The 13,451-nt window shown below is 33.1% G+C and overlaps 1 protein-coding gene across 1 annotated transcript; it reads left to right on the top strand.

The window, feature by feature from the left end:
• Nucleotides 1-10,996: 10,996 nt before the first annotated feature.
• On the top strand, nt 10,997-13,219 carry LOC113754264 (putative receptor protein kinase ZmPK1). The gene is made up of 2 exons (XM_027298638.1): nt 10,997-12,077; nt 12,540-13,219. The coding sequence occupies exons 1-2, from the start codon at nt 11,061-11,063 to the stop codon at nt 13,200-13,202; spliced, it is 1,680 nt and encodes a 559-aa protein (XP_027154439.1). The 5' UTR covers nt 10,997-11,060; the 3' UTR covers nt 13,203-13,219.
• The last annotated feature ends 232 nt before the right edge of the window (nt 13,220-13,451 follow it).

Here is a 13,451-nt window from a genome sequence, read left to right as displayed (position 1 = left end):
TTTAATCTACATATTTATAAGCATATAGTGTCTAGATATTGAAATTCGATGTATTTTGGATGATAAGCATGCAGGACGCAAAAACAAGTACTTGAATACTGAGTTTTCGTAGATGAAAATATGATATAATTTAATACAAAAAAGCACTATTTAACCACTAAGCATCTTTCTTGACAAAACTTGCTACTAAAATGCCTGAATAATAAATCCAAATTAATAAGTCTTCAAGTTAATGACATTTTTCCAAAGTAAAATTAAATCTAGGTGAAAGAGTGAGAGGGTGGAGGGCAATTCCAAGAACTTTGACAAAAAATTCTCAAAAGAATTTCCATCTCTAGAGGGACTTGCATGTGGGACTTGCTAGCACCACCAAAAAAATACGGGTATGAATTTAACTCAGGCTACAAGAAACAAATTAAACAATTGGAGTAGCATAAAATAATATTGATTTATGTAGCATTAGCAAAATTAGCGTAGCTGAAAACAATTGCCTTTGTTTGGATAGCCATTTTCCGCCGGACAATTGCGTCGTTTTCCGTGATCATATTTTCCTATTATTTTTTTCCCTCACGTACATCAAATCGCCACAGTAATATTTCTACAAAAAATCCTAGAAAATGCAATCCAAACACAACTAATCATTCTATCCTCTTTCTCTATTATGATTGAGGTCTCAATGTAAGTTATTGTACACTATATATTAAGGTTGTGCATGAGTAGAAGAATGCAAGATAGTAACATATCAATCCAAAATAAGATTATATATCATGATACAGATAATATAATAGGGCGAAAAAATCCTTTGCTGGGTGGACATAAAAATATATATAATTATATATGAGTTCAAATGGACATTTATAAGTCTATTAGAATAAAATTTATATTGGAAAAAATAATTCAGCTTGACTAGATTAGTTATTTGTTGATGTATGTCAGATTACTTCATAATATTGCTGATTGCTTTGTTAAACTTGAATAAGATCGTTATGTGGTCAAATATCCCTTATGGCAAACTGGTGAAATTGCGACTTTCATCAGACCTCCTATGCAATTCATTCCAACAACTTGCTTCTCTAGTTCGAGCGCCTGCATACTTACATTGTGTAGCTTTTCCTTTCATGAGAACTCATTTTGTAAAGGAGCAGTACTCATCGTTACTTTTAATTTCATGAGAATTCAATTTGTAAGAGCATAGTACTTCTCATTTAATTTATCTTATGCACGCTTTTTTCATTGTAAGAGAGTATCACTCTTTATTTACTGTTTTCTTCCACGTATTCAAGGTCAAGTTTAACCCATCTCGAGCTCTGTATTAATTTTTTTTAATAAAATAATGAGTTGGCATTCCAATCCCATGTACAGGGATTGCTAATAAAAAATAAAATAACTATAAAAATAAACTGGTGAAAGAAAAGCAAATACATTCATGTTTAAATTTTTTTTTTAAAAAAAGGTTTCATTAGGAGTACATGCAGCAAAGAGAGTCCACATGCCTATTGAAACAAAGAATCATGACAAAGATTTGATTGTGAATTTTTTTTTATTGATTTCTATCGTTAGTGTTGATTTTTCTAAAGTGAATGAAATTATCCTTAATGTTTATTAAAAAAAAGTTTGAGATCTTTGCAATTAAACAAGTCAAGCTGTGTCTTTCGATGCTTTAACTGAGAAAAAATTACACACATGTTTGAATAGAGTATTATTTGAAATATTATTTGGAATAAGTACTGTAATACTTTTTGTGATGTGATGTATGTGAGATAAAAAGTGATTGAAAATATAAAAAAATGAATTAAAAAATGTGTTTATGATGCAAGTGAAAGAATATTTGGGATAAGTTAAACAAAAGTTCGTAGTTTACAAATACTTCACTCGAAAGACCCCTCGGCCCCCAAAAGAAAAAAAGAAAAAATCTCATGGTTCCAAGTATAACAAATTATTCCGGGTCCACGTGTTGCATGCATTGTGCCAAAGATAAAAGATGCAACAAATTCTTCACCTGTAATTATGATAGTCCTATTAGTTTGTAGCAGCAATTTGTACATCATGTAAAGCTTCGGACAAACCATTGGAGTTGGTCCAGTGGATAAAAGAACATCGGAGTATATTACCTAAATTGGCAGTGGGAACTTCAATTAAAACATGGAATGTTCTACAAAACTTTCATTGAAATTTGTGTAAATAAAACAAAGCCTTTGTCTAATGGTTGCTTCAACTTATCATATTCATGGACACGGCAATATTGCCCGATTGCGTTTAGACACTGATCTAAATTCATTTCAAAATATTAACACTTGAACTTAGACACATTAGACAAATTCATACCCCAATTATGTAGTCCTATTTAAGGAATCCAACTTTTTTGAAATAGTGATTTGATTGTGATGTTTGTATTTTTTTTTTCAAATTTATCTCTATAAATTCAAAATTTAAATTTGAATGATGACATGTATATAATTAGAAGGAACGATTATATTGAAAAAAGAAATTAAAACATGTTTTGATTTTTTCAATCGAACAAATATTTTAAAACATCCCCAAATAAAAAAGTATGATACTTTTTGGGATAGGGGGAGTAACACAAATGGTTTCCAATTTGGCATTGGTAAGTTGGCCCCCAAACGGGATCTCCCGCCTCGGTTTGAGGTAAGTTGGTATTGGTAGTTACCAAACCAAACCAAGCGATCAGTGGTCATGCATTAGTGCATCCTCTGGCATTGATAAGTCCTCCCACTCCAACCCCTCACGTAACACTAGGATTTCCTTTGCCTTTAATTAGGATAGACTAGCGATACAGCAAGCATTTATGCACAGAGTTTCTAAAAATTTTATTGAGCTCCTTTGAGGTTTGCAAAATTATACCTACTTTCTTGATTTGATAGATTTAGTAACCAAATCTTAAACTAACATCGAGTTGGTCAAATTTTTAAATAAATACCCTAAAATTCTCTTGTTTAATGAATTTTAATTTACTTTCCCATAGAAATGAAAAATTGTCTAGCATAATTATAAGGAGCAGGTGTCAAAATTTTCATGTCCATATCTATTGCTTGATAAACAAATATAACAATAATTTTGTCACTTTAATATGATACTTTTGATGGTGTTTTACTAGGGATTTAATTTATAAGATAGAGAAGAAAATGTTGAAATAATTCTTTTAGAGTTTGTCAATTTTATCGAGTGGTGGGATTACCATAATTTGGAAATGATTTGAGCCATTTCTTTTCGATTTATTGTTAATTTTGATACCAAAGAAATAGCAAATAAAGACCAGCAAAACGTTGGATCACATTTAAAGTTAACTCGCCAAGGAATATCACTAGTTTGACGATTTGGTTACAATAAAAATTAGAAACAATACTAGTAGTTCTATAGTTTTGTTGGCAAAAAATAGAAAAGAAGAATAAGAGGGACGAAGAATGAAAAAATAATTTTAAAACTCATTCATAGCATATGCATTATGCATACCAAACAAGAAAATTTCATCAAAATGTTTAAGGGTAGTATTGTTACTTTAAATAACAAGAGAGATATGTGCAGTAAGTGCTCACGAACAGTAATTAAATTTTTTGTACCTTCACTTTGGCAATAGAGTAGGATTCCATGCTGTATAACTTGTTTCTCACTTTGCCTTCTGACATTGGTTTCTCTGTTTATGCCCAAGATTGTCATTCGTTAGTTAACTCTAGCGTCTGTGTACTAAAGTATTACATGTTTTGCACTATATTTCTAACTTCATCCTTTTTCTCATTTTATCCCAAAATCATCAACCAACTCTAATATTTTATAATTTCGAGGGTAATAAACGTTTAAGAAATATTTTATCCTTAATAATAATTTTCCCTTCATTTTAAGTGAGTGGGACAGAAAATAAGCAAGGCTATTGTTTAAAGAACGAAAGTGTGTACATATTATTAAAAGCCAATAAAAATACCTATATCTAAACAGTCAGTCTCTCTTTCTAGGATTTCCTGACGTCCATGATATGCATACCTATTCTCTCTCTATCTTTTTTTTTTTTTTTTGTAGGTAATGGCCAACGTCCACTACTAATATATAATGGCCAATAGCTGTGTTTTCAAACTCGGACCGGACCGGCCGGTCCGACCGGGAATCGACCAGGTGTTCGGTCCGAGTTGGTCATCAGAACCGGGAGATTTAAAACCCGGTCAACGCCGGTCAAAAACCGGGTTTGACCGGTACAGAACTGGAAAAACCGGTCCAACAGGAGATTTTGCAAAAAAAGTTTAAACTTTTTAATATTATGTTTTGACCCCCTAAATTGTGAAAACTTATTAATATATCTCAAATATTTCATACTTTATAAATATTGTCCTAAAATTTGATGTTATTTTTCAATTAAATCCATAATTTTAATTCTAAACTTGTTAATGTTTATAAAATAATATAAATTGTTACTTGATTGTTCTATTTCTTTGTATTTTCTTGTTAAATATATTTGAAACATCAAATATATATAAATATACCTTTATTAATATCAATATGTTATTGGATATTTTATATATAATAATTTAATTTTTAAATAATTTTTATTTATGACGTCATCCGGTTCGACCCCTATCGACCCCCGGTCAAACCCATTGACCCCTGACCCCTGACCTCAGCCGAGTCGATATCCGGTCCGGTTCTAAAAACATAGGCCAATAGTAGTGCTTAGTGCGGGCAGGTGGAGAGAGGCGGCCAAAATTTTTCCACTTTTGCTTCTTCTTTGACTCTCTCTCTCTCTCTCTTTTTGTTTCTTTGGCTGCAAGAAGCTTCACGGATTTTGCTTTGCTAATTGCAAGAAGCAGATCCATGTTGCTCTTTTCTTTTTTCTTTTTTTGGTAATGCTGATTTTTTTCCCTTTTGACTTGATTTCATCCACTTTCATACAAACAAACACCAGCCAAATAAAAAATTAAAGACACGTTAAATTAGTAAATAAATTTTTATCCAAATAAAAAGAAAAAGAAATGTTATAAAATTCAAAATAGTGGCTTTCTACATCAATAAAATGAATTTTGTGAATTTTTCAACAAAAGTAAAAATACACCATAATTGTGTTGTTTAGTTAAAATAAAGTAAACGTAATTTTTTCCAATAAAGCGGAGGTGAAATTTTTAATAAAACAACAAATTTATGTCCTTGTGCGTTACAAATCTATAGGTCTATGTTTACTTTAAAGGGTTTCTTATATTTTTTTTAAAAGAAAATATTGTGTTATTATGTGATTTTGTGTTATATTACTCATTAAGGGTCCGTTTGTTTCGGGTGAAAATGTTTTCCAGGAAAATATTTTCCTAATTTCCAGTGTTTGGTTGCACAAAAGTTACTGAAAACAATTTCCTATGTAAAATATTTTCACTCATCTTATGGAAAACAACTTCCCTTCCAAACTTACTGAAGTTGTTTTCCGAAATGCATGCATCCCGCCTGTAATATGTTCCAAACTTACTGAAAACATTTTGTAGTATGTTCTTTTTTTTTTTTTAGTGTAAACAGGAGGACTCGAACCCAAAATCTCTTCCTTACACTCCCTCCCCCGTACCACCCAACCCAACCCAACCCTCCCCCTAGTATATTCAAAATAAAAAAAAAAAACCTCATTCTACTCATCCTATGCTAGTAATTAATTATGTATAATAGGGACATTCTTTTCTAGAGAAACTTTCAGCAGTGAGAGTGCAAGATATATGTCATAATAAACATTGCATGTGATTAATATTTGACACTAAATGGCGAGCAATTTGTTTATTGCTTAAGGAGATATTTTTTATTCATATATACATTTCTCCAAGATTTTTTAAAGTTAAACAATGAGATAAATTTTCTTATTTTGCATGGGAAGAAGTATGTAGTTATAATGTTTAGAAAGTAAAGATAGACATAAAAGTGAAAATATTTCAAAAGTTAAACAAACATAGAAAAATGAAGTAAGAAAATATTTTCAATAAGCTAACCAAACACCTGAAAATGATGAAAGGGAAATGATTTTCATGGAAAATTACTTCCACGGGCAAGGAAAATATTTTCCTTCCAACCAAACAGACCCTAAATGGAAAATTTTATGTCGATCTAGAGCAACTGCTTTATAGGTGTGGTTCTTGTTCCAAGATGTTCTACGTGAATATAAAATAGCCTCAATTAATTAGATGTAACACATCTTATGTGAATATTGTCGTTGTATGCTAGTTTTAGGAAAGACATGGAAGAAACTCGAACCATGGCCCTCCTCCTCTCAAAACCAATTCGGATGCTTAGATTTTTTGGATCGGCTTCGATCGATTTTCTCAATCTTTGTTATTTTTCGGCTCGATTTGAATAACCTTATATAGAACTCTCTTCTTCATTTTTTTTGTAATACTACATTAAAACATCTATAAATTCAAATTCGATAAATTAATAACCTCTATTAAATAATAATTTTTCTCGCATTGGGTTAAAGAGTTAAATTAATAATTTTGATCAAATAATAAGATAATAACTTTTTTTGACAACCTTACGTAATCTTTTGGTTCCATTCATATCATAAATTTATAATTCACTAAAATTACATATCATATTTTCCAAAAATTTTAGTCTATTATTATTTATGTTTCTTAAAATGTAAATCTACTATACTCACATAATGTTTTGTGTATTTGATCAATCATGGTTGATTTATAAACATCTTTAGATGGGAAGTCATAGTTTAATAATGAGATATGTAACAAGACTTTGTGTTTGTTTATATTGTGTGTGAGATATTTCTTTTAGCGAACCACGTTAAATATTGTGTGTCGTTTATCTTTCATGCTTGTGACTTGTTCCTCATTAAATTGTTATGTACTTGATATCTCAATAGTTGTTTGTTCCGCGCTTGGATCTTAACAAGTGATATCAGAGCTTGGTTGCGAGACTGGGTTGCTCTAAAGCACTTGGATCCTAACAAACTGAATGGTTGGAACAAGAGCTTGGTTGTTCAAGGTTGGATCCTAGTTAACTATTGAGATCAAGTGGATTGGTAGCTGTCACCAATTGAACAATTTAATGAGTGGTATCCTTGTTTCAATGGCTTGGCAAAAAGTATTGATGGTGAAGGATGGAAAGTCGAAAAGCCTAGAGATGCTTGACGGTGAATCTAGACAGGTGATTCAAGGGTCAAGGAAGAGGTGGAGTCCAATGTTGACTTTGGACGTGAATCGATGGAGACTTTCTCACACTTCCAACGGTTGATATTTCATCCCAGTGGATTTTAGATTTTGGTTATGTTTTTGGGTGGTGTGGCACGTGTCCCAAAGAATTAAGGAGATCTAATTTCTATGCGCCAAAAGACTCTGACAGTTACGAGTTTTTCGTTTTAGGTGGAGTCTTGGAAACCACACGTGGCGAGACAGTCTTGAGGATGGGAAGAAGTATGGTGATTTTACCACTTGGTTGCCTCAATGGTTAGGGTTAGAACTCACAGAAGGGGATCCCAGATTGCAAGTGGTGGTGAGAAGAAATCCTGCAAAGTGAGATGGTGAATTGAGGCACCTTCTCACGAGTCAACTGGAGGTTGGACTCGGGATAACTGCACATGTTCATTTGCCGATTGAATCAATTTGGTGTCAGAACTATATTGATTCGGATGTGTAGTTAGGCACCAAGGTACTTGGTGGGAAAAGACAAATGGAGTTTTTGGATGGTTTGCCGTGTTTGCTAAAAGAAATATTCGCCAAGGTGGAGATTTGTTAGGAAATTAGCTTAATTTCTTTTAGTCAAGATTCCTATTTGGTGTGGAAAGTAACTAGTTTCTTAATTGGATTTAGTTACTTGAAGTAATAGTCAAGTAAAGCCCTATTTAACTAGAATGAAATACTATTTTCTACTCTATATGAGTTTAGGAAATAGTATTAGTTTCCAATTGTTATTTAATTTTTTTGACAGTAATGTTCTCTATAAATAGGTGGGTTGGCATACTACATAAAGACACACAAGAACACACAAAGAGAAACACAAGGAGACACAAGGGGCATCATATAGTCTTATACATAGGGTGTGAGAAAGCGTTCTTGGGAGATGAGAGATGACATACAAGAGTTGGGATTGGGTTCAAGTTGTATTCTTGTATAGGATTTTCCTCTCATAATGAACAGGTTTCTCTCCGTGGACGTAGGCTCAATGGTGGAGTTGAACCACGTTAAATATTGTGTGTCGTTTATCTTTCATGCTTGTGACTTGTTCCTCATTAAATTGTTGTGCACTTGATATCTCAATAGTTGTTTGTTCCGCGCTTGGATCCTAACAAGTGTTAGGAAATTGGCTTAATTTCTTTTAGTCAAGATTCCTATTTGGTGTGGGAAGTAACTAGTTTCCTAATTGGATTTAGTTACTTGAAGTAATAGTCAAGTAAAGTCCTATTTAGCTAGAATTAGATACTATTTTCTACTCTATATGAGTTTAGGAAATAGTATTGGTTTCCAATTGTTATTTGATTTTTTGGCAGTAATGTTCTCTATAAATAGGTGGGTTGACATACTACACAATAGAGACATACAAGGAGACATAAGAGGCATCATGTAGCCTTATACATGGGGTGTGAGAGAGGGTTCTTGAGAGATGAGAGATGGTATACAAGGGTTGGACTTAGATTCAAGTTGTATTTTTTGTATAGGATTTTCCTCTCATAATGAAGAACAGGTTTCTCTCCGTGGACGTAGGCTCAATGGTGGAGTCGAACCACGTTAAATATTGTGTGTCGTTTATCTTTCATGTTTGAGGCTTGTTTCTCATTAAATTGTTGTGCACTTGATATCTCAATAGTTATTTGTTCCGCGCCTGAATCCTAACATGTTTATTATATGAAAGTCATAATTTAACAATGAGATATGTAACAAGACTTTGTGTTTGTTTATTATAAGAAAATCATCGTTTAATAATGAGATATGTAACAAACCTTTGTGTTTATTTATTAGAAGATGACTTTCTTATCATTTATATACATAATATTATTAATTTGATTTATTGTATGCATTTAATAAAATGAAAGTGAACATCCATCATTTAATATTTCTAAGTCTTTTGGACCATTTGATAATAGAAAAATGATATCACGTACGTATGTACATTAAAGACATTAATAGAATTAAATTATAATTGCAAATCAAGTAGACTTTTAGCCTCCTTTTATTAATAGAATAATTCATACTTTTATAAAAGAAAACAAAAATTTAGCTAATTAAATGAGTGTTTCTTTGAATTGTAAGTACACTCAATAAATTAATAAATTATCATTGATTCAAATGGTAAAGTCACACTGAACGAAAATTATTATATCCCAACGGTAATGTAATATTTTCCATTTTGGTTTAAGTTCAGTCACCAATTTTAGTTGTTTCTTCTATTATTTATTTTATGCATCTAAACATCTAAACTCATGCACATCAATATTTGTTCATAATATATTAAGCAAAACATGAGAGGAAAAAGATATATTGCGTTATAATTATTCTAAGTAAAATAGGTATAGTTTCTTAAATGAACCCAAAATATTGCAAGATATCTTTTGGGTTAAACTATATTTTCTCAAAACATAAGTAACATATAGTTATAAAATTGTTTTGTGAATAAGAAGTTTATATGGTTGTTTACAGCTTACATGTGAAATAAAGTGAACCACAAATTGTGCAAATTAACCATTGCAACAAAAGGAAATCTCTGTTAATTATTCATTTTCAAAAATACTACTATCTATACCTATTAACTCTTTATTGCTTTTTTAATGTGTTTAGCAAATTTCTTTATTTACATGAACGATACATATGAAATTAATTACTAGTTTATATCTTTAATTTTCTTTCCTCCATAGTTTTAAAATTTATACCAATAAACAAATAAATTTTTACAAGAAAAAGAAAGTCTTGGGCAAGTACAAAATATAAGATCTAGTCACGAGTATTGCTTAGCTTTCAAAAGAACGAGTGCTATGATTAAATCAAAAGAAAATTAAACATTGTCAGAATTAATACAAGAGTTTAGAAATTAAAATTTTGTTTTAATGGCTTGTCAAACGCTACCCAATATATTTAAATTTTTATTAGGGTTATGCAATTTTGATCAGACTATAAAAGTAATTATGTCAAAATCAGTATATCATTTAAAATAGATTAATAAGTTTATGATTCAATTTTTTGCCATATTTTATTACTGTGATTTTGCACCATAGAACCTTTCAATGACTTTTTCGATGGTTAATTTCAAAATGTTAATTATTATACTTGTAATTTAGTCAACTATTTGCCCAAATGAGATTCTCTGTCCATTATATATGTCCACTTTTCCTGTCTCATGCAAAATTACGTAGTTCTACTTATTAATACTGTTCATATGACACATAACATTGAATGCATATTAAGGGGATGTTTGGTAAATGAGTTTCAAATTCAATTTTAGCATGGACGGCCTACTTTTTGAATCAACATGACTGCACGTAACTGTAACTCTGATAAATTCAAGAATCTTGTCCTCAAATGCTTGCATAGTCTTATCTGAATCATGCGGCGTGAATTCCAAAGTAAAAGACTATGGGTACAATTACAATATTATTGAATTTGAAACCCATTTACCAAACACCTCCTAAATATGCATTTAATGTTATGTGTCACATCAGCAGTATTAATCAGAAGTGAAACTACATACATTAGACAGAAAAAATGGATAGATATAATGGAGAAAGGATCATGTACTGCAGTTGACTAAGTGTGCATGTTGTCACTTTTCAAATGATGAACAGTGTGTATAGATGGCATTTTGTTTAAGCCAATTCAACTCCAGAATTGGAGTAATCAAGTCGTTGACAGGCCATGGCTGTCCTACTTCCAATTCTCCTTTCTTCCTTATTCCTGTCAATGCCTATTCCATCTTCCTCCACAACCTATACTACTTTAACGAAAGGCTCATTGCTTTCTATACAGGATGTTCTAATTTCAAGCCCAGATGGGATTTTCACTGCTGGATTTCTCATTGTTGGTGAAAATTCTTATTGCTTCTCGATATGGTTCACCGAGGCACAGGATGGAAACTACACAGTTGTTTGGATGGCCAATCGAAATCAACCTGTCAATGGAAAACATTCTGGCCTCTCTCTGCAGGATTCAGGGAATCTGTTATTGACAGATGCAGGGCAGTTCAGTGTTTGGACAAGTAATACAAAATCAAACTCTTCTGTCCAATTGAAACTTCAAGACAATGGCAATCTTGTTCTCAGCACTTCTGATGGTGAATTCCTTTGGCAAAGTTTTGACTTCCCAACCAATACACTTCTTCCCGGGCAGTTGTTTACTAGTGAGACAATTCTTGTATCTTCCAGAAGCACAACCAATTATTCTTCTGGTTTTTACAAGTTGTACTTTGATAGTGATAGTGTCCTACATCTTCGGTATGAGGGTCCTGAAATAACTACTGTATATTGGCCTGATCCATGGTTAAATATTTGGGATGCTGGGAGATCATCTTTTAATGGTAGTAAGATTGCTGTGTTAGATGAATCTGGCTATTTTCAGTCATCTGATCTGCTGCAATTTTATACGTCTGATCATGGCATTGGACCATTGAGAAGATTGGTTCTTGACGTTGATGGCAGCCTTCGGGTCCACAGTCTAGATAAAGCTAATGGAAGTTGGCGAGTTACATGGGTACACAATTCTGAACCGTGCAAGATCCATGGTATTTGTGGCACCAACAGTTTATGTATCTATGATCCTGAGGCTGGAAGAAAATGCACCTGTATTCCAGGATACAGGATGATAAATCAGACGGATTGGTCTTATGGATGTGAGCCTGATTTCCAAGTCTCTTGCACTAATGAAAGTGCTTCAGGTTTTATTCAACTCCTCCATGTCGAATATTATGGATATGATATTGGCTACTTTCCTAATTCCTCCTTGGAGAGTTGTAAAAGTTTATGCCTGAATTACTGTGAATGCAAAGGGTTTCAGTACAAATTTGATCTAACAATGGGCTACTATAGTTGTTACCTAAAGACTATTTTGTTCAATGGGTATCGTTCACAGAATTATCAGGATCCTATTTACATAAGATTGCCTGCGCTTAATGTAACCACATTGCAGAACTCTGACCAAGATTTTAGTTTACAGTGCAAAGACCAAGTCACACCAATAGACAGACCCTATAACAAGATAAAACAAGATCGAGTGAAGTCCTATCTGTGGTGTACTTTGGCAGTTGGAGCTTTTGAGATCATCTGCTTACTCACTTACTTGTTTAAAACCCAATGGCGATCCATTGCAAGAATTCAAGGTTACCTTCAGGTTGCAACTGGATTCAGGAAATTCACCTATGCTGAGCTGAAGAAGGCATCAAGGAATTTCAGCGAAGAAATAGGACGCGGAGGAAGTGGTGTTGTATATAAAGGTGTGCTTTCAGATAGTAGAGTTGCTGCCATCAAATATCTCAAGGAAGCCATCCAGGGAGAAGCAGAATTTCTCGCAGAAATACGTACAATTGGGAGGCTCAACCACATGAATTTGATAGAAATTTGGGGATACTGTGCTGAGGGGAAACATAGGCTTTTGGTGTATGAATACATGGAGCATGGTTCACTAGCGAAAAATCTTTATTCAGATAAACTTGATTGGAAAAAGAAGTATGAAATTGCTCTTGGTACAGCAAAGGGACTTGCTTACTTGCATGAAGAGTGCTTAGAATGGGTTTTGCATTGTGATGTGAAACCCCAGAACATCCTTTTGAACTCTGATTATCAGCCAAAGGTAGCAGATTTTGGGCTCTCTAAATTATTGAATAGAAGTGCCATTGACAATTCAATGTTCTCCAAGATTAGAGGAACTAGAGGATACATGGCACCTGAGTGGGTGTTTAATCTCCCCATCACCTCAAAAGTTGACGTTTATAGCTATGGAATTGTTGTGCTGGAAATGATAACAGGACGGAGATCCACTGGGAACCATGCCAATGATGAGAGCATTGTGGTGGAGCCAAGAAGGCTGGTCACTTGGGTAAAGGAAAACATTAAGGGAACTGCTGAAAGAGCATCTGAGATCAAGGATATTGTAGACCCTACTATAAAGGGTGACTTTGATATGGGAAGGATGGGAATTCTGATTGACGTAGCTCTCAAGTGTGCAGAGGAGGACAAAGATGCTAGGCCTACTATGAGACAGGCAGTTGACATGCTTCTTCATCAAGACTGCAATGAGTAGCAAGGCAAGCATCAAAATTGCAGATGATGGTTTCCAATTAAAACTCAGGCCAATTTGCACAATTATTAATTTTTTTTATTTGTCCTTTTTTTTGTGGGTAGTATTTGGTGTGCCAAGATTTGTGTTCAATCTGTGCTTGGCTCCATTGGCTGTTCATTGCAGTGAATAACTAGCTGACTTTAATGCAGATGACTTTCATGAGAATCGGTTAATGTTAAGATGATTATGGAGATTAAGGAATATTATAGC

The sequence above is a fragment of the Coffea eugenioides genome, chromosome 11, assembly GCF_003713205.1.
Source record: "Coffea eugenioides isolate CCC68of chromosome 11, Ceug_1.0, whole genome shotgun sequence".
NCBI classification, from domain to species: Eukaryota; Viridiplantae; Streptophyta; class Magnoliopsida; order Gentianales; family Rubiaceae; genus Coffea; species Coffea eugenioides.
This window is presented reverse-complemented; position numbering and strand designations above follow the sequence as displayed.